This window comes from Vombatus ursinus, unplaced genomic scaffold (genome assembly GCF_900497805.2).
Source record: "Vombatus ursinus unplaced genomic scaffold, bare-nosed wombat genome assembly UNPS02014833.1, whole genome shotgun sequence".
NCBI classification, from domain to species: Eukaryota; Metazoa; Chordata; class Mammalia; order Diprotodontia; family Vombatidae; genus Vombatus; species Vombatus ursinus.
In genome coordinates, this window is record NW_020954611.1 from 7,823,641 (window position 1) to 7,846,665 (window position 23,025).

Here is a 23,025-nt window from a genome sequence, read left to right on the forward strand (position 1 = left end):
GATAAAGTGCTGACCCTGGATTCAGGAAGACCTGAGTTCAAATCTGGCCTCAGACACTTGACACTTACTAGATGTTTGACCTGGGCAAGTCACTTCACCCCATTGCCTCACCAATTAAAAAAAAAAAAAAAAGGTACTAAGCTGGACCTATTGCATACAGTATAATGTGCATACAATATAACCTCAAATTCACAAGCCACACCCAGAAATCAGTCTCAGGACTTCATAGTGAGTGAGTGTACATATTTGACAGCAACATTGTAAAATGCTGTGCAGCTTTTGTGCACAATTATATGTATCCAGGTTTACATATTGCTACCTAATTCATTCTCACTTCTACCTAATTCAGACAGTGAGATGCAGTAAGGTTTTTTTGATGCACTTTTAATTTTTTTTTTTTTTTTTTTTTTTTTAGGCAATTGGGGTTAAGTGACTTGCCCAGGGTCACACAGCTAGTAAGTGTCAAGTGTTTGGTCTGAGACCGGATTTGAACTCAGGTCCTCCTGACTTCAGGGCCGGTGCTCTATCCACTGCAACGCCTAGCTGCCCCGCACTTTTAATTTTTTAAGATAAACTTTTTTTTTCCCCCAATTCACCAGAAATGATAAATTATCAGAGGTGAACATGAGCACAAAAGATGCATTTCCTGGCTAGTGTGTAGTATGAAAGGCATAACAAGTGGCATACAAACTACTATATTAATACGTAGATTTGAATACAAGGACAAATTCAGTTCCCTTTAGCCCTCATAAGCAGACTTAAAGATTGTCTGGCCCAAACCTCCTCTTAGTGGCTTGCATTGTTAGTTAGTGACAGAACTGAGATTGAGTAGAACCTAGGTTTCCTGGTGGCCAATCTAAGATTTTTTTCCACTTTTCATGAAACAGTGTTTTATTAGGTTACTATTACTGGTACAAATTATGAAATTCACCTATAAAAATGAGCAGACATCTTTCTAATTTAAACCCATCCTTCCAAAATTTGATTTCTTGAGATTTGTCCCATTATTACAGTGGCACAAACTGTTTTGTATGAATCTGTGATATTAATGCAGTGTATAAGTGCAGTGTCTTTGAATCTCTGTTGCTATGGTAACTCTTTTCTTGATATGCATTTTTCAGCCTTCTGTAAGGCTAAATTTCTTAACCTTGTATTAGTATTGGTTTTTACATTTAATTTCTACTTCCTTGAAAAAAAATAATAAAATTAGCTTATAGAATGCAAAGGTTAATAGTATGACATATTTTATCATAAATCATAGTTTCTTAGAACTAGAAGGAACAGGCTAACCTCTCACTCACTGTAAGAAACTTAAAAAATGTAATCAAGGTTGACCCATTCTACCAGATAATCAGGAGAAATTTTTTCTGAGGATTTAGGGCTTGAGAATTTTTGTGCTTTGCCCCAAGAGAAAAGTTTATATGCAAAAGTGATAAACAGAACATATAGGTCAGTTTCATCTTTGTAGTAAAATACTCATGAAATGGAAATACCACTCACTAATCTTTTCACCAGTGTGAGGTGGGTAATATATTTTATTGCAAGGCTTTTACCTCTGAGATAGTGTCACAGAAACACTTTGTTGGGTAACCCAAAATAAAAAAATTGCTAAGTTCCTGGTTATAAAAAAGGTTCATCCAGAGCCTCTGAAGAAACATTGCGGAAATTGGAGTCTTAAATTGTTCCATTCCAGAGTTCTGTCCTCCCTATTAGTGATTTTGTTAGGATTATAATTTGAATAATAGGTAAGACAAAGCTAAGCCCCTCTCTTTTCTCTTCCTCTGTGTGTTTATTCTGTCATCTCTAAAGATCCTGCCTCTTTTATGCAGCCTTCCATTAACACATTCTTACTGATTGATTTCATACCAAAATTTAAGTTTCTGTAAGTTTACAGTATGTACATAAGAAAGCAGAAGGCTTCAGAAATTCTTGAGAAACTACCGATAATTAGGTGAAGAGTCATAACGTTTGGTAAGTCACCCTTTTAACTTCTCATCCCTCTCCCAATGCACGTCTCAGCTCAGATTATGTCTTGGACTACAGTATTCAGTTTGGGCACTACGTTTTCAGGAATGAATGACATTGTCAAACTGGAACATGTCCAGAGAATGATAGCTAATATGGTGAGAAGATTCGGAACCATATTACGTTAAGATTGATTGGAGAGGGGGCAGCTAGGTGGCACAGTGGATAGAGCAGTGGCCCTAGAGTTAGGAGGACCTGAGTTCAAATCCAACCTCAGTCACTTGACACTTAATAGCTGTGTGACCCTAGGCAAAAAAATATATATATATTGGGTGAAGAAATTGATAGTATTCAGCCTGGAGAAGAGAAAACTTGTAAGGAAGAATATACTCTTCAAATATTTAAAGTGCTGCTATTTGTTGAGTGATTTAACTAACTTTGCTTGTCTCCAAAGAGGAAAACGAGGCTTAATGGAGGGAAATTACAGGGCAACAGACCTTGACTCAACACAAAAAAGGATTTAGCTGTGCAGAATCAGATGAATTGCTTTATGAGGTAGTGAGTGCCACCATTTTGGACAAGTACATACAGAGGCTAGATGACTACTTGTCAAAAATGTTGTTGAGGGAAATCATTGATTGAGTGATGGGTTGGACTTTTTTATGTAAAGTAGTTGCTGTCTCTTGGCAACTCCAGGTCTGCATGTAAACATGTATTTTCATAAGAAAACCTTTCCAGTTATCCCCATGGTGATCTTCATATGCTATGCTGGATTCCTCATTAACCTTTAGTTTAGTTTTATTTTTTGTCTCAGCCTGTCATTGTTTCAGGGAGCTCACTCACAGAAAGGAAACTCCCTCTACTGATGCAGAGCAGCAATTGCTCTGCAACTCAGAGTCTTAATTACCCAGCACAATCAAAGGCTAAATAACTGCCTCAGCGTTCCCTAGCTGATGTATGGCAGAACCTGGAGCCCAGGTCTTCTAACTCTGAGGCTGGCTCTCTGTCCCCTGCATAAGCTTGCCTTTTTGTTATATCCCATCAGGAGCAAATTCCTGGCTCTTGCAGTCCTTCATGATTGTATTTAACACATGTACAGTGAATTGCTTTTCTTTTGGTTGAATCCAATTGTGTACAAACAAGGTATAGACAGGGTTAAATAGGAAATAATCAGCAGAGGGAAGGCACTAGAATTAAGAGAGGTTGAGAAAGGCTTCCAGTAAAAGGGGGGATTTCAGCTGGGACTTGAAGGAAAACAGTAGGCAGAGATGAAGGGAGAGAGCATTTCAAGCATGGGGGCCAGCCATTGAAAATACTCGGAGCTGAGAGATGGGCTGTCTTGTTGAAGGAAAAGTAAAGAGGCTAGTGTCACCAGATTGAAGAGTGCTTGAAGAATATGAGGTATGAGAAGCCTGGAGGTAGGGACAGAGGGATCTAGATTATGAAGAGCTTTGAATGCCAAGCAGGATTTTGTATTTGATCCTAGAGTTGATAAGGAGCCATCGGAATTTATGACTTGGTCGGACCTGCACGTTAGAAACATCACTTTGGCAGCTGAATAGAAGATGGACTGGAGTAGGGAGAGACTTAAGGCAGGCATACCAGCCAGCAGGCTATTGCAATAGTCCAACCCATTTTAGGAAGGTTTTTTTTTTTAATCAGAACAGGAAAAAAATTAAAATCGCATTAGCCCTTAGTTAACTAGAAATTGGACTAACTAGAAAATCCCTACCCCAAAATTCAAGTTAGCTATTCTTATTTATTAATGGAAGAATAATAAATTCATAGATTTGGAGCTGGAAGATACCTTGGAAGTCCTCTCTCCCAGCTCATGTATTTTATGGATGAAAATATTTGAGGCCAAGCCAGGTTAAATGACTTGCCCGAGATCCCACAGGTGATTAGTGCCAGACCCCAAGGTTTGAACCTTTTAGTGCCCAATCCACTGCCCTTTCCATTATACCAAAGGAGGAAAGGTTACCACGTAACAGGAAACAATCCAAAGTAAAATCCTTCTAGGTTCAAATTGGAATGCCACTGTATGGAGTAGTCTGGAAACTGATTTTAAACAAAGTTACAGCATCTCAGCACTGGAGGAGATAGGGGCTAACAGGACTCAAACCCTAGTTCCCAACAAGTCCTTTTTGCACTCTAAAAAATAAGTAGCAACTGACATTTATATAGTGCTTGTAAGTTTGCAGCGTACCTTACCTTCATTAAATCATCTATTCTTCACAACAAACTCTGCGAAGTAGTTACTGCAGGTGTCATCCCCATTTTGCAGATATGGAAACTGAGTCTCAGAGAAGGGGAGTGACTTGCCCAAAGTCACACGCAGCAAGCTAGTGGAGGAGCCAGGACTCACTCCCTGGTCTCCTGACTCCCAGGTCAGTACAACTTCCACTCTATCACGATGCTGCCTTCTCTAAGAAACCATTGAGTCTCAAGACCGAGCTCATGAGAAGTTGCCAGTAACTCTCTGTTACTGATACTAAGCTTGGCACCACACCTTTCTGGGCCTGCGTTTCCTTATCTGTAAAATGAAGAGATTGGACTCTTAGGGTTGTCATAGCTCTATGTTAGAAGACTGGGGAAAGTCTGGGGCTCATGCAAAGCACGGGCAAAGGAAGATGCAACATGTTTTAAATGGTGGCCTGAACAGGGAGAAAGAAAAGATTTCCAAAGTCTTGCAGCTGCAATTAAAGATTTTCTTTAGTGATCAAAATATAGCTAATTCCCATGAAACGCCTCTTGGAAAAAGAAAAGAGAACTTGCCCATAGCTATGTTAAGGAAATTGGTAAATATTAAGGCCTCCCAAAGGTCAGATATGGAAGACACCCTGCCTTTCAGAGATGATGTGCTCTTCACATCTTACTGGGGCAGGAAGCAGACTTGAAGAAGGACATTTCCAGATTGATCTATTAACCAAAGCACAGCGTGCATTTAATTAGTTTTCCTAAAGCATTGATAGTTTGCATTAATCCAGGCTTTCCCATGCACACCTGGCCAGGTTTTGGTGTGTGTCATTTGGACGTGGAACATAAATAAACTAGCTAGCGAGGAGAAAAATCAGAGGCCTGACGTTGGTTTATTCTACCAACATGCCCTACTCTACTGTGCTTGCTTCCTTAGGGAATGGAAGAAGCAGATATGGGCAGAGTACTAAGAAAACTTCAGGCCTGTAGCTATAGAGCTAGAACCTACATGGAATGAGACAGTGTTGGGGAGGGAGGCTGGAAGGTAAAGAAAAAGAATTAAGAAAAACACACACAAAAAAAGGGTAGCAATGCAAGAAGGGAAAGGAAAGTAGCAAAGAAAAGTAAGACTGACAAATTTCATTTGAATTTACAGAAAATTGGACTTTTCAGCCTTACACAGGAAACATGGCAGAACTTCACAAAATCACAAATAAAATTTTCTGAGTTGTTTCAAATTTCGTCCCCACATGCTTGCCCCATTGTGGACTTTGTTCAGTGACAAAAGTGCATCAACACAAGTATGGCCCCTTTTCCGAATGAGTCTTAAACCATTAGATACTTGAGGACAGTAAATCCTAAACATCTAATAGTTGGTGATTTTAACTCCTTCTCCCATGTGTTGCCACCTTCCCTCATCATGCTTTAACTCTAAAGACCTCAGAAGTCATCCTGTCCTACCTCCTTATTTTGTACATGAGGAAACTTTAACAGGTTAAATAAATTGCCCAGAGACATCCAGTTAATTATCCATTGCCAGAGCCAGAATTTATACTCAACTCCTCCAGCTCTAAATACAAGACATCTTATACTGCCTACCTTATATCCTCCTAACTCACCTTTACCTGTCATTGAATGAGTCCTCCTCTCTGCTGACCAAGTCCATTCAATTTGAATTCAATTCAACAGACATTTATTAAGTTGATTGATACTATATGCTAGGCGTCAGGGATGCAGAAACAAATGCAAAAAGGTTCCTATCATCAAGTCTATATTCAGCTGAGCCAGCATCCCTTCTCTGCTCCATGCCTCTTTCTTGACTAAATGCTGAATAAAATTTCCTCTCCAAACAAGCCACCTCTACCTATCCTCTATCTTTTTTATATATTTAAAAGAAATTAATTTATGCTATTATATCAAGGTCATAGTTATCTGCCCAGAAGCATCTGCCTATCACCTCCATCTTCTTCCTGGTTTCCAATAGTCATTTCCCAAAAAGCAGCAGCCTAATAATTTGGTTATATTTTCCTGGGTAGTCTTTAACACTTGCTGCATCCAATCCACCAAACATATTTATAATTAGAGTTATTGAATTCTGAGTTGCTCATAAAATCATAGACTTAGTAATAGAAGAGATCTTTAATATTGGCAATGCCAATGCTCTCATTTTACAGATGAGGAAATTGGGCCCAAAATAACTTTCACAGGGTCACACATGTAGTTGAGTGGATTTGGACACAAATCCTCTGAGTCTTGAATCAAGTACTTTTTCAGTTGTACAATTCTAGCATATTGAGTGCCTAGATTAATCCTCCCCCAAAGAAGAGTTAATAAAAACAAATTTAGGGGCAGCTAGGTCTCACAGTGGATAGAGCTCTGGCCTTGGAGTCAGGAAGACCTGAGTTCAAGTTTGGCCTCAGACACTTGACATTTAACCAGCTGTGTGAACCTGGGCAAGTCGCTTAACCCCAATTGCCTCACAAAAAAAAAAAAAAAACCAACAACAACAAAAAATAAAAACGAGTTTGTTGTATTATGTTGCAAGATTGTTTTAAGCAAAGGAATTTTATTAACCACAAAATACTATGTAAGTATGAATGGTATATTTAGAGAACCTCTTTAACTGGATAATTCATTAGGGATGAGTAACTGGCTCAAGCCATCTTTATTCCCATTAACATTAGACTTTATTATCTTTTAGTTAAAATTTCTAAGAATAACTTGCCTTAAGCATTAATGCAAAGTTTGTGCCCTTAAAGCTATAGTCATCCTGCTCTTACCAGTGTGAAAGGAATGAGCTCAAATTTTGAGGTTTTTGTTTGAACCTACTTAGGCATCATTAAAATATCAGTTAATAAACTACTTCTTTGTGTGTACCAAGTGAGTCTCTGATGGGATAAAGATTAATTTATTGCAAAAAGTGAATGCATTCTTAGCCTCTTAGTTCCTAGGGCTAAGGGACATAAGCAATTCAATTGGTACGGCCCCCAAATTTCAATTGAATAATTTTGTCAATTAATTAATAATTTTATAGGGTGTCAGACAACTTGCCTAGGATGTCAAAGCTCTGTTGTGTAGCAAGGACAATGAGGCACAGAAAATAAAAATTCATAGGATTTTGGAGGTTTCAGAACTGAAAGAGACCCCTAGCAATCATTTAGTGTGACCCTTTCATTTTTTAGATAAGCAAAATTAAGACCCAGATGCATAAATTGACTATTTCAAGGTCACACAAGGTAGTTAGAAATAGAGTCCAAATTGGAACCCAGGTCCTCTGACTCCAAAGTCAGTTCTTTCCATCACAGCACCCTGTCTTTCACTAATAACCCTTCCATTTAGTTGGGAGCCACATGTGGCTATGTTAGCAGTTTGATTTCCATTCTCCACATTAGAAAATCATTTTATTATAGAGCTTTTGGCATAATGAGTTGGGGCCAAAAGGCCTTCATTCTATCCCGTCAAGACCCTGTTCCATATAGAGAATTTGCATCCTCAGGGGAAATGGTCCACAGTGCTGACCCAACCAAGCATGCAGTGGTAGGGAGTGTGTATAAAGACTTAAGTGTCTAGAGTGAGTATTAACAATATAGCCCTCCACTTGTACAGAAAGACCCAATAAATTCCATTTAAATTCCATAACTTAGCCTTACTGCTTTAAGCCAGTGAGGAATTTTGTCATACAAGTGTGAAACAGTGACTCTCCTTGTGATCAAAAATATAGTTCTATATATCATATGGTGAGTGAATTTCATGTACAGCATAACAGAACTGAATCATAGGAAGAAAGAAGAATGAAAAAGTAGGAAATTTGTTCTGGTCCTGCCTCATTATGCTGCCTAATCCTGTGTTTTCTTAAACCTGAGATCTTTCTGACATTGTGAATTGCCCCACTTATCTTTCCAAGAATCCCTATCTCTAGATACTACTATTTGAATCCATTTTATTGGGTGGTTTTAAACTTTTCCATTTTACTTTTATGTTAGCTATTTTTTTCTTCTGAAAATAGGGGGAAATATCACAGGATGTACTTCAACTTTTAGAGAAAACAATCTGTGCTGCTTTATTGGTTTGGTTTTAGGGGAAAAAAGTTTGTTCAATTTTAGTATTTGATAGAAATGGAATAATGTTAAAAATGCCTTAAAATCATTGGAAATGTTTGTGGGTACCATAAGTAATAGTTTTTAAAAATATTTGTGAAGCTTAAAGTAATCATGAGCAGGTTTCAGAAGTGTTGCTAACAACCCACAGTCAACCAAAGGAGGTTATGGGAAGGAAAAAAAAATCAAACTTGTATTTATATAAAATTGGGAGATCAAGGAAGGAATACAGATGCAGTAGATGCCAGTTAGCACACAAGGTAACTAATGATAGCCATAGCCAATCATTAGACCTCCAAAGCAGAGATGTTAGAACTTAAAACGTGATTGAAAAATTTAGAAAATAAGTAAAAATATAATATAATATAGATGATATTGGTCTGAAACTTTCTAAGTCATTATGCAGCCAGCAGGGATCTGTTTCTACTAGTGTAACACCACTCCTCCAAAGTATCTTTTTTAACTTCCTCTAAAACCATCAAAGTCTTTCTTCTCCATAGTCTCTCCTATTTTTTGTCTCATTTGCCAAAGCTACGCTTCTTCCTCAAATCCATTTATTATTTCCCAGTATATAAGGGCTTATTGCTGCTGTAGATAAATTACTCTTAACCATCCATAGTAGTACTAGTACTTTGCACTAATAGCTGACGAGAGAATGAAAATAGATACCCAATTGAAAATAGTATTACACCAAACCGACTACTTCAAATGACTAGAAGCTAGCTCTTCACATAATAATAGAAGTGCCTAAATTCACTGTATCATGCCCACTTAGGTGATGATTTTAGACACTTAGGCTCCAATTGGTACTTGGCCCCTTTTTAGTCACTTTACTTGTACTATTAGGAAGCAGTGATATTGTCAAGAAAAGCAAATACGTTTTCTTGATTCGACTGCACCTCTCAGTAAAGGAAGGGGAATGATCGCTTAGGGAAATAATTTCTTCATCCTTCTGTCCTTTCACCCAACCTACCCCACATCAAATCTTGCTACTATTAACTGCTACATTTAGTCAGAGTGATAATGTAGACATTTGTAAATTTTTTTTTGACTTTTTTTTTGTAAAAAAAAAAAAAAAACTCTAACAGAAATAAAATGATAGTTCAGGGAGGAAAGCCTCCCCAGGAAGCAGTAGTTAGAGAGGAAGGTGGCCATGAGACCAGCAGTGCCACATGTGGAAGGTTTTTCTTAGGTATATGCATGATTCATGCCCAGATAATCAATGACTACAAAGTCTGTTTCCCTAAAGTCCTTTGAATAATAAATTCTCTAAGGAAAAAAGAAATTCAAGTTAAAGTACCATAATCATATTTGTATTTTATTCCTTTCCCAACTTAATAACCATTTTTAAAAAATCATGTATTCATATGATACAGTCCATTAAAAATGCCTCATTCCTAATGATTGTTCTATCGAATATCTTCTTTCTTATTGGAGATATATATACAGATCAGATAAGTTACTATTTGGATAGGTTCAGAATGCTCATTTTGTTTGTTTTGATAATCCTATTGAAATAATTACCCTTTATGGTTAAGAAAACTTTTAGGACATATTGTGTAGATAATGAAAATCATGACAGGGTTTAATTTTTATTTTTGAGTGAATAAACGACTATTGGATGATTATTTAACAGGGAAATAACTCGTGTATTCCAGCCTAGTGTTCAGACACCAGAAGCCAATCTAAGCATGTGCAGAGCTTCATTCCCAGTCTTGAAAAGTGACCAACATGAAGCTCTTGGTATGACTGAGCAAGGATCATAACCTTCCTCAGAACCTTGAGCTACCAGGACTATCCAGTTGTATGACTAAATCCATTTAAAAATTCATAAATTAGAGAGAAAGGAGAACTTGGTAGAGTTGAACCTACTCAGGAGGAATTGACGGAAGTCAGAACATAGTAAGTCAGGTTTCCCTAGCAGGATTTTCTTTGACAAGAGATCGGTAGGATGTCGGTAGAAGGTACCCTGTTTTGGCGGAGCAGACCTGTGATTTCTCTGGAGTAGGGCCCGCCCAGTGAAGAAACTCCCTATACTAATGCATATGTGGAACTGTGAGAGGTTAAGTGACTTCCCCAGGGTGTCACATAGCCAATAACATGTGTCAGCAGCAGGGCATAACTCCATGGCTGCTTCTCTGATCACATTCTGCCTCCCCTAGTAATTTTAAGTAGCATTTTTTAAATGTATGAGACAAAATTTGGACTCCCCGGGCCAAATTGAATAATCACTTTGAATTAGGAGAATAATTTTATTTTCAAAAAGACATACCACATCTTAGAAAGTGCCTACTTAAACTAAGTTATATCTGTCTAATGTTGGAGGGTAAAACATTTTAAATAATTAGTTGTAAATATGTGTCCAGTTGTGGATGCCTCTTATCTGATCAGTTCATCTCCTCCGCAGTTTCGGTGTCTGAACTGCTCAGCTTCGCAAGTCCGCTCACAGGATGGCCCTTTTTATCAGGTAAGAGGCACTCACGACTGTACATGTTACTGCTATTAAGGATATGTGAATATCTCTATGATAAGGACCCACTCTGAAATTTATGTAGCTTTGTAATCCTGATACTGTCTGGGTTATAAAATCAATGTTTAGGTTACAGCCATTTCAAATCATTGTACTTATTTCTATAGAACTACAACAAAGTTGAGGTTTTAAAAATGAAGTTGCACATAAATTTTAAAGCTGTCCTGTGGAATAAATGTATTTTACTAGTAACTAGCTTCAACCTACGTGAACTATTTCTGTACGTTATATTTTGGCAAGCATTCTGTAAGTTTTACACATTTTTCTGACTTGTGTGTCATGCACAGATGACTAAAAAAATAAAATATCAAATTGTGGACAAATGTGAATTATAGATACTCATAGTTGGAACGAGTCTCAGAGGCCATTTAATCCATCACCTGTCCCTGAGTGAGAATCTCTACAGCATCCTTCAAATGTTGTTATTCAGCATTCATTTGAAACCTTCTAGTTAGACAGTACGCAGTAGCTACTGTAACAGTCCATTCCTTTAGATAGCTTAATTAATGAGCCTTATAATTTAACCTTTTTGCAGCTTCCCCTCATTGTTTGTTTCTAGTTGTGCATACTGGAGCCAAGCAAAACATCTAATCCTTATTCATCGTGACATCTTCTTTACATCCTTAAATGCAGTTGTATTTCCCCTAAAATCTTCTCTTTTCAAAGCTACACATCCCTGCTTCCTTCAACCAGTTATCTTATTGGCATGATATTGAGGCCTCTCACCATCTGTGGTTCTATAAAATATTGTTCCCAGTCATCAGATCATAGGGATTGTTACTCTGTAGCACTCAGTGGCTAACTAAACCATCTCTTATTTTCTGGTTTTGGGGTCCCTCACTCCGAGTTAGCGCCTATCTGGTGCTCCAAGGAGAAAATCCATTCATTCCTATTTCAGACCAGTCTTTCTTGTTATTGAGTGGGGCTCTTGAGCCCAAATGTTTAATTAACTGCCTTTTAAGAGCCTCTCATTTTTTACTAGACATTAGTAGTTTGAACGTGGAACCACAGAATCTTACTGATAGGAAATATCTTAGAAATGTAGTCCAACTGTCCACCCCATGATAGTACAACAGCTATGACAAGTGATCGGCTTCCTCTTACTGAACACTTCCTATGTCAAGGAGCTCACTTCCTCATAAGGCAAGAAATTATAACATTCTTTTTCACGTTGATCCAAAGTCTATACAGTGCAGACAGCCAAGCGCAATCCCCCTTCCAAAGTTTAATCCCTTTTCAAATGACAGTCCTTCAAATTAATGGCAACTGGTGGGCCTCTTCTGAGCTGAACATGCACAATTCTTTCAATACTTCCTTATATGACATGGTTTTCAGACCCCTCACTATTTAGGTCATGTAGTTTGTCATTGTCCATCTTAAAGTTGGACACACCATACTTGTAACAACCAATGTCTCTCCTTTATTTTGTTTCCTCCTCTTAATGGCTATCAGTATGGAGCCTTAGGATGTAATTCAGACAGCAATCAAAGAAGAGAGAGCTCACTCTTACCCTAGGATACTAACCCACTGGTGGCATAGCTGTCCTAGGTCAGCAGGGCCCTCCAAGTAGAAATTCCATCTTCTTTAGGACACGGAAGAGAATTATGTCTTTCTTGGACCAGTGTCAGCAACCCTGGCCAAGTGTAGGATACATGCATATATAAGGAATTAAAAAACTAACCGGTTTTTCAGAGGACCTTGAAATCACATCTCTTATAGTTACTTATCTGACAGGGAGAGGGAATCAACCCTTAGCCACACTCAGAGGGTCTGTTATAAATGCTACCTAGCAAGGAATGGACCTTACTTGCTGGGTCTTAAATACAACATTGGCCTCCATTAATAAGAACAGTGATTGTTGTAGGAGTGGGGTTGGTTGGTTTATCTACAGTAGGTAAGCAGCAAAGCATCCATGTAAGCCCTGAATTCTCAATCAGCTAGTGAAGCCCAGTGGTCAACTTTCTGCCTATTCCTACCAAGAAGGTTCCAGTTATGGTCTGACTACACAGTAGGGACACTGTGCTTCATGTTAATTAAAATTGCATGAACATTTTTAGCAGCTGAGTCACACTTTCATACTGTGTCTTCTACTGGCTTTGTTCTTAACCAGATCACCTCCATCCTCTTCACGTGGGAACTACTGTTAAGCCACATCTCTCTCCCTCCGGTACTTGAGCAATTGACTTTTAACATAAGTACGGGCAGTGCTTTCCATTTATCCCTATCTTGTTACTTTCATCCCCTTGTTCCAGCCCCTCGAAATCTTGTCAGATGGCTTGCTAAAATCCAGAGACACTCTGCAGCATTTCCCTGATCTTTCAGTCTAGTTAATGCTCTGAAGGCAGGAAATGAGGGTAGTTTGGCATGACTTGTTAGTGAAGCTGTGCCGCCTCTCAGTGAGCACACACTGTTCCCCCGGGACAGGCATCACGGTCCACCTCCTGCAGTTGCTCCTTCCTGCATCGGTTCTCTGCCTTATTCCTTCTGGTCCCTATCCCATTGTTTTACAGTTTCTCTAAGTTTATTGACGGTGGTCCTTCAGTTACATTTGTAATATCATTCATCTGGATCAGATGACTTCAACACATTTAAAGAAGGTATTCGATCTTTATTGTTCTCTCATTCATCTCAAGTTTCAGTTCCCTCTTAAGCGTGTTTATTTTACCTTTGTGAAGGTCACTTAATGTGAATCCTTGTAGATAACCTAACAGAAGCAAAATAGAAGTTTTGAATAGTTGAGGTTTTTGCAGTTAGTTAATCTTATACTGCATTCCAATAGGACTTATTCTTCTCATTGAAAATACACATGAAGAAACTTTGTAATTTTTCTTAGCTTTTTGGGAGTGAAGCAGATGAAGTGGGATTCTCGGTGCATTCAGAAGTTTGCCACCCCTGGCACTATTCATCCGTTGGTCTTGCCACTCATTTCTATTTGTCCTTGACTCTGTGCCTCCTTAAATCTTTTTTTCACATCCCTTTAAGATTGGAGTTCTTCAGCAAACTCCACCCCTCACCCCCCTGCAGTGCAGCCACATAAGTCTATTTAAGTGACTCCTGCTTTTTTTTTTTTTTTATTAGAATCATTGTATTTGTATTATCAATCTTATTTTGAGTTTTTGGCTTTGTTTTGTTTTTGGCCCTGTCTCTCTTGAGACATTTTTTTACTTTTAGAGCTTCTTGTCATCTGCTTTGTGTTCTTTTTCCACCATTTTTTTTTTCATGACCTTCTATAAGGTATATGCCTTCTTAGGTTATTTTATTTCCTTTTCAGTCCTATGTCTCTTTTTAATCAAATGCGCTGTCCATTATTCTATTTCTGCTGCCAAATCTTAGTGATATCATGGAGATTTCTCATATTAAATGTCGAGTTTGCTTTGTTCCTTACTCTTTTCCCAGTTGCTTTCTCCTGTGAATTATTAGATACTTCCCCCATTGTTGTTGTTTTTCCATGTCATACCTGTTGTCCTTGTCAATAGTATACTCTTAAAACAATTTTATGTCATAATTTGTCTTCCTTGACCTTTATTTTCATCTTATTGTTTGTATGTGATGATTAAAGTAACATCATAAAGATAACCATTTAGACAAGCAATTAAGTCCTGTACTGGAAGGGTATTATTTTTTACCAACTGAGAGAGAAGTAAACTTAATTTTTACATCTAATGAAACTCGCAGGAAAAAAGTATCTTAAAAAATGGCCCTTTCCCTTTCTAACCTTATGATCTAAGAAGAGATGGATGAATAATAACTATTGGCTGTTCATTGATAACATTTCATTTATACCTACAAATAACCACTTCTCTGTTTTAGTATTTTAGTCTGAAATAAATAAAAGATGTTTTTTAAAAAAAGGATAGCTATTGGTAAAAAATTTTTAAAAGATTTTTAAAAAAGGATAACTATTGGTTAAAAAAAAAATAACCACTTTTCTTGCTGCTCAGTTTGAGGCCAGTGGAAAGTAATTTGTATACCTTCAGCCTTAGAATGATAGTTCACTATAGGTCTTTATTTTTCTCTTCAACCCTTATTCCTACTTACAACCTTACGGATAAGTTAAAGTTGGTCCCAGGTTGATAATTATTCAAAGAAACTCTGTAAAACTGAATATCTAAAGAATATCCACTAGGCCTTCCCTTGCTTTCATGAACAGTGTTTATAACTTATGGCAAACAAACCAGTTAGAAAACTGAACCTACATTTTCTTAGAATGGGGATTTAGAACGAACCTTCCAATACAATTCAAGTCCCCTGCTAAGGAAAACAGGGGGCCCTGCCTAAGTCAAACAAGAGTAAGCAACTAAGTTAACCTAGTCTTTTGATATCATAATCAGCTCTCATAAGCCCTGGTAACCAAAAGTTAAATAAAAAAATATAAAGTAAAAATATTTATCTAGTAAAATAGATAAATTTCTCTAAAACTTTTACCATACTTGATTAAATGGTAGGATAATTTAAATCAAAATTCCTAATCTTTCAGCAGAAACTTAGGTTGATTAGACTGTATTTTTCATTAACTTGTAACAGAGGACTTTAAGTGTTAGGGTCTTAAGAATTGTTAGACCTCACTTATTTTAATCACGTTTCCATATGTCTGCCTGCGTACAAATTTCACTACTCAGTTTCAGTCGCTGCAGTTTTGTTTCAAAATTTGTTTCAAATCAAATTCATTTTGATACTCTTTTGTAGCATTGCTGAGTTGGATCAAAATCAGTAAACCCCTTTGTTATTGTAGAACAAACATGTTAAAGTCAAATTAAAACAAATTCCCCCCCATTCAAAAGAGTAGGAAAAGCTCATGGCTCGCCACTTGTGTGAGTTGTTGCTTGGTTTAAGACATGTCTCAAAGGAGAGCTGCCATCTTTTCTTTCCGTGTTTCCTGAGAATTTTTTTAATTGTTGAAACTGTCCTGCTTCTCCAGAGGCAGGAAAAGAGCAGATCTAGAAATGATTGTGTTGAAGGGCAAGCTGAAGAGAAAAAGAACTCCATGAGAATTTGATTATAGATGGCACATGGGAGGCCCCTAGCACTGTAGATGAGGAATCTAGTTTTGACTTAAAACAGACACAAAAATCTTTAAGTCATGTTATCTAATTTGACCATACTGTACAGAATCCTAAGGTGGTTTGATATTGAAGAGGTAGTTTACCCTCTATTTGTAAGTGGTACAGCTGTCCTCCTTTAGGAGGTTACTTGTCTTTTTTATTGTACATTTTTATCTGTTTTCATTTAATCAAACAGAATAATTAACCAACTAATTTATTGTTAAAAAAAAAAAAACAAAACTAGTGAAGTACCATGTTAGACCATCAGTAGTTAATACAGTTCTTCCTAAATTCTGCGGGTTGGAGGAGAAGGAAAATAACTACAGAGGCCAGGCCACAGAGACAAATTAAAAATCGGAACTTTAACTAAGTAAAACAGTCTTTGATTGTGAAAGTCCTTGATGGCCCTGTTCTTATTCCTAATCGTAGAGGAGGAGGAAAGTGTCTAATTGAAATTTAAGTCTTACAACTAAATTATCCCAGGTAGACATTTGAGTAGTAGTGTTTTCAATTTTAAAAATATATATATTTGGGAAAGGGAATCCAAACTTGCCTAAATTAAGGCAATTATTGAAAACTCCCCCAACCCTCTACCATTTTAGAAAAATGAATGAATGGGAGACAAAACATCTAAAAAGTGAAACTAATTCTAGAAAAAAAAAATTTAAACAAGGAATGTTTCTGGCTTAACTCTCATAATCACTACTACTGACAGATCTAGTAATAAGTTATAACTTACAATTTAAAATTCTCAAGGTCCTTGAATAGATAATATTTAATTAACTATATCATTTGTACTTTATACAAATCTAAATTATAAATTGTTCATTATCTGATTTTTATTTTATAGTCTTACCCCATGGTATTGCAGTATCGACCAAGAATTGATTTTGGTTAAACCAAAGGGCATAAATCCCACCAAGAGGAATCCTGCACTATTTGTTTACCCATCGACAGATTGCACAATGAATGGATGTGTTGGACTAGGGGACACAACTAGAATTTCAGCATGCAAATAAGAACATTGTCTTTCTTTAAATTGTCAACTGCATCTTTGTCATTTCTATTGAGAACAAACCAAGTGCCATTCTGCTACTGAAATCTCTGCATAAGATACCTGTGCTGTCCAACCATTGCATTGCAAGTCATAGCTGAAACCAGTCCAGTGCATCTCCAAGATTCAATCTGCTGACTATTTTGCTTGCCTATTCCAAGACTGTACTAATACCAGTGTTGATTACACTAGGAAATGGCAGTGCTCAGTCTTCGTGGTGTTGCAGTTTTCACATATTTGCTATTTTATTGATTATTGTTTAAAATAATAGTACTGTATGAGAACTTAATGATTATATCTTGGAATTATTTTGTATAGAAAATATACTTAGAAAAGTGGTTGCCACGCCACTGTCTTGTTCTTGTTAAAAAGTCCCATGTGTACAAGTGGAGTTTCCTCATGTACAAGAGTCCTTTTTTCAGTGAATATTAATTATTCTTCAGATAACATTAAAACACAGCATAATTATAGTAATTTTTAGTTGTTTAAATAGGATCTACCAGTAGCTCTGGAAAGCCTTTTTTGGTTTCCTGGGTGCAATTTTATGTGACATATATAAAAACTAAAGCAAGATTCATAAATATTCAGGACACTGGCAGCTGATCTCATTTACAAAGTCAGTGGTGTAAGTGAAGTTGTTACTCCCTCCATAATGCCTTATGGACAAGCAGGAGCTGCGATGTGAAGCTACATTGTATTTCCCATTTTATATATGTCTCCCTATTTGATTTTATTCAAGTTAGAGTACATTTTGAAAAAGTTGGCCTTAGGTGTGTGTCGTTGTGGCATGCAAAGAGTTGTAATGACTTTAACATTAAATGTTAGAATTTGTAGTCGTTAGACATTAGACATTTTTGTGTTTTCAAGTCTCAAAGAAAATTGTATATTAACATTTTTTGTTAACTGTCACATTTCCAAATAGTATTTTTTAAAAACAAAGGTAAATATGATATGGCAAATGAGCAGACTAACCAATATCAGTGGTTAAGGGGATTTCATTTTAGATCCTTTTAAGTAATCAGAGAAAATGGAACATTTGCCTTAAACAGGAAGAAAACAACCTTCGGGAAAAAATAAATTTTATTGAAGTTAGAGCTAAAATAGCATACTTAATTTTATAGCTTTTATAGATACATGTCCTTTGCAACCTTCCATCCATTTCAGATCAGTTTGTAAGTCAAGAGTTCTATCTTACTGTAATTCTACAAAAATAAAGCTTGTATCATTTCATCTACAACCGCCATTTAAGTAACTTAAAAATTACATTGGTATTCAAAAAAGAGGAAAATTACTTAAGAAGCTAAGTTATATCAATAATTAGAAAACAGATTAACTTGTTTTCTTAATCAGATGGGGAGGAAACTTCAAGGGAGGAGTAAATAAACTCTCAGCTTTAGAAATTTGACATGAGCAGTTTGTGTGTTAAACACAGTCTAATGCACTGTATGTATACTAAAATTTCCAGTAAAATGTAGCTTGTAAATTTATAGTACTAGTCATAATATAGCTAAAATCTTAATATATTTTACAGTATATAAAAGGCTATAACTTCATAAGTCCTTTTTAACATATCTTTGATAGAACTTTTTGATTTAAAAAAATTACTCATTCCAACTTTGTTAGAATATTAATAGCAATATTTTTAGGCTTTCATTTGTCCTGGTGGTTCTTTGGGAGGGTTTGCAAGCAAATTAAACAAGCAAAGTGGAAAAGGGGCATTTATTTGTCTTTGAATATTTAGAAATAGATTTTTACCCTCGCCCAACAAAGCCCTCTTGAATTCAGTAAATAACTAAAGAAATTCTTTTGCTTTGCTGCAGAGTTCTACTGCCTAACTCCCCTCTTGTATTAGAAAATCCACCATAAATTTGTCATAGCCTGGTCAATAGTTAAAACAATATTTCAGAGTTGAAAATAATTTTTTATTAATTAAACCATTAGGAAACTTTTTTTTAAACTACAGATAGGAAACTTAGTTATTTCTGTGTTTTCTGCCAAGAAGCATAGCCTTAAACACATTTTTATACGTACCTGATTTCTTAGCTACTTAAACTTAATGCTGTTCTGAACATTACTTAATCATATTTAGTTGGCTATTTTTCTACTGAACAATTACACAATGTTAGGGAGAGTCTTATTCTAAAATTCCTTTATTTCATATCAATGTGTGATGCATGTCTTTTAAGTGTAATTACAATATACGTGTCAGAGTATGCGCCAAAAAAAAAGTGGGGGAAAGATGAATATCATATGAAGACAAGCAGATACTTTGGATTAGTTACATATTTTAAGAAGGACATAAGTAATACAAAAATATCACATGATGGACTTGAACTTCACAGCTTCATCAGTCTCTAAAATAGACACATGATGTAGTCTCCACCTGTTCTGATACTTTTTTTTTTTAATGACTGTAGTTTAAAACTATTTGCACATCTAATAAGACTATAAATCCCCAGATGCTTATTCCCCTAAATCAGGTTTTTGGACTTAGAAGTTACACACAGAAAATTAGAATATGATTTTTTAAGGCTTATTACACAACCTTAGGATACACATGAAATAAGAAATCTCTTCTTACAAATAATCTCTATGAAAAAATCAGTGAGCAGTTAATAAAATCAGAGAACAAATTGAAACATAACAAATTCCTTAATAGCTATTCAATCAACTAAGCAATAAACTAAAGGGATTTTAGTCCCAGAAAGTTTGGGTTTTTTTTAAACCTGTTGTTAGTTGCCTTGGGGAAAAACCATAAATGTATGTATATGGTCAAGTCCAAGAGGCTTGAAGAAAAAAAGGTATTTGCAGAGTACAGACATCTCATTAATTGAAGCAAATAGGGTTAATTGACAGATTGGACTTTTGTTAGATTAACTAGAGGTTGTTAGGGAACAGAGTAAAATATAAAGTACATTGGTGAGGTATTCTTGTGGAACCTGGGAAAAATTTGAATAATGTCTTTTTAACTATCAAGGAAAATGTGTTATTTCCCTTGTCAATGTTGAAAACTCTCTTCCTAATGTGCCACATTTTATATCTGTAAATGAGTATGCCTAAATATGGCATTCACATATATACTAAATTTCAATGGATTCTGGGGGTGAGGGGGACAGATGTTTATCTTATGTGATGTTGCAACTAACTCATTAGCTTTATTGACAATGTTATTTAAGAGAAAGTGCCTCATTGCTAAAACTACGTTTCTGTCTTTTAGATTTACTGCATAAACTTTGAGTAAGATGATGTTTTGGTTTGTGTTTCCTAGGAATTGTTTCATTATTTAAATAGTGCTTTTAAAAAAATGATATGTTAAAATTTTCTTTTTGAAAGATTTGTTAAACAAATAGGCATCACCAAAGACACATTTACTGTTAGGTAATGATGTTGGGAGAAAAGCAATTTTAACACTTTAAAGACTGGAAACATTAAGTTTGGAATTGAATAAATTTTCTATTCTTTTAGGCAATAACCTTGATAGATTGCGATAAAATTCACCAAAGAAAGGTGTCAGACTGAACATGCTTGGTGAGATAAGTCATTATAGGTTTTCTTTGAACAAACGACACCACGTTACAGAATAAAATAAATCCCCAAAGACGGGAATGAGATGAGCACAATTTTTATTTCTTTGAAGTGATAAGTGGTAGACTGGATTAGGATAAAAAGAAAGACATAGTAGAATGGAAGCTTGAAGTCTGTCCTTTTGTTCTTTTGAGAGCTAGTTCTTTTACAGTAAAGTTCCAAGTTTAAAATTTTGAAACTAGAAGCATTTTTTTTCTGTGGTTCTAGATCTGTTCTAAATTTGTATTTAGTTAGTACCTGGTCAAATGACATAGAAAATATTTTGAGTGCAAGCTCTGTAAAAGTACTTGGTATGCTTAACGTTTAAACAAAAAACATGGTATTCTGATTAACTTTCAGAAAAGCTTACATATTTTTGCCACCAAAAAAAATCATATCTTTTCATAAGGGGACTTGTATTTTATTCTTAAAAGGCAAAAACAAAAAACACTTTGTGAAGAATTACTTTAATTGTTATTATCCAAATAGGGATCCAATTAAGGGCTTTTCCATTTTTCCAAACTATATTTTTGTCCTCAGGATCTATATTGTTTGACCAGCTTCTAGGAGGAATTTTCATCTTATGCAGACCTTTTGATATCTCTGAGCATCACAACTATGTTAGATAGGGCTTCCATGATGGATATACCTCATGCCAAATTCTGCCCTTTATGAAAAAACGTGATAGTTTGAGTGTAATGATAATTCAGTTAAAGTACATTGTGTATCAGCCAAATGTTGGTTGGCTGGTTATATGAATTTAGAAAGCAAATGGTTGGTATAACTGTTACTCTTTTGATTGAGAATCAGAAAAGCTTGGAAATGCCATGATCATAATTTGAATTTATTAAGTCCTGTGATTGGAGGATGAGGTCACCAAGCCAAGAGAGAAGAGCACAGTGTCTGCCATTGCTGGCTTTTGAACAAAGAAACATTTTAAAGTGTGTTGTCAGACTCAACAACCCTTCCAAAGCACAAAATACCCAACTCCTTCTGGATTTACTTGACCTATCTTAGTAATGTTTTGATGGGGAAGGGCCAATTTGAAGGTTCATAAAAATGCATTTAAATCTATCATACTGGGTTTGATGGCTTTTTCCCCTTAAAGCAATGTCATTGCTTTCAATACTTTCAGATTGTTGATAGTAAAAATGAAAAAGGATGACTTTTTAACATGGCAACATAAAATTTTTACAAATACTTTTGCTTCCTTGTATTTTAAAATACTGCGGAAATTGAGCACATCTTACTTAGGAAAATTTAAAATAAGAAAAGGAAAAAATGATTGAACTTTATAATGGCCATTTTAGTATATCCATTTATGCATTTTTCTCACATTAAAACCTGACTTTTAAGTTGATTTCTTCCCTGCCTCAGTTGTCATGAAACTTGGTATCAGTTACTCAAGTAAAAACATATATATGTATATATAAAAGCATATACACACATATATTATTAGACCTAATTTTCTTCCTTTCTTCTATAGATCTCTGTGGGATATAGATCTAATCAAGTACAGATGCTGACTAGTATATGTTTCTAGGTAGTGTTTGGAAAAACATTTAAACAGTCTCATCCCTGTAAATATTCTGTGCATCAGTTCACTGAAGTGGGAGTTCTACACGTTAAAATTTGTACTGGGATCAGCCCAAAGCAGTTTTCTTTAGTTCTTTGGAATTTTTGTTTGTCTTGTTTTTAGGATGGGAATGGGAGGGGGGTGGGCCTAAGTGACCTTAAGTAAAGCTGTGATCCAAGTAAGGAGAAGAAAGGACCTAGGGTGTACCAATGTTCTAATGCTTCCTTGCATCTGGTCAGCCACCGGAGTGATTGTCAGTTTTTAATACAATAGCCCTCACAAAACTGAAAAGATCATAGATTATATTGTAAAGTTATGTTGCTAATTTTCTTTTAAAATATAAGATATTTTAAGCTTTTTGTCAAAAGTGATAACATCTTAATACAAATAAACCTTTTTGTGGTTGTAAAGTTTAGCTTATAAATCATTCAAATTGAAGTGAAAGAAATACCAGGTCATTGTTAATGACTTAGTCTATTAAGAATATATGTATTTTTGTAAAGAAAAAGTACTTGTAGATATTTAATCAGTCCAAGAAATACCTTTGTTTTGCAAAAAAAAAAAATGCTGCTTAGAGAATAGAGTCCCTTAAATATTTTTTATTTTTTTGTGCTCAAATGTATTTTTTGTTGATTTATGGAATGTTCTGTATAAAGCTGTGTATAGTTGTTACAGTTAGGGCTAAAAGCATTTTTTATCTGGACTTAGCCAAGTATATTTGACCATGTCACAAATAGTATCTTTGTTATTAAAATTTTGATTGCCTAATAGAGTCCTGTGTTTATTCTTTTTAATATTCATGACCATAGACCTCATTCACTAGACTTTTTTGGAATCATTACCCATAGGCCACGTTACATTGAAGTCCATTACAAATTGTAGATCTACCCTTTCTAAAGACTTCTTTCAAGAAAGTGCTATTTTGTCTCAAGATGTCATAATTCCACAAAGTAAGCCTTAAGGTAGGGTGTAAGATTGTATTAAAATCCATCCATTCCTTT

The 23,025-nt window shown here is 35.8% G+C and overlaps 1 protein-coding gene across 7 annotated transcripts in view; it reads left to right on the top strand.

Annotated features, from left to right (window-relative positions):
• Nucleotides 1–22,589, top strand: part of PCGF5 (polycomb group ring finger 5) — a 139,976-nt gene extending 117,387 nt beyond the window's left edge. For 6 of the 7 annotated variants that reach the window (XM_027839828.1, XM_027839832.1, XM_027839829.1 and 3 more), the window contains 2 exons: nt 10,666–10,725; nt 16,681–22,589. In XM_027839828.1, the coding sequence (XP_027695629.1) occupies nt 10,666–10,725; nt 16,681–16,728 (108 nt within the window). In that variant the 3' untranslated portion in view covers nt 16,729–22,589. The remainder of the gene's footprint in view (nt 1–10,665; nt 10,726–16,680) is intronic. The other variant, XM_027839835.1, reaches the window with a different exon arrangement.
• The last annotated feature ends 436 nt before the right edge of the window (nt 22,590–23,025 follow it).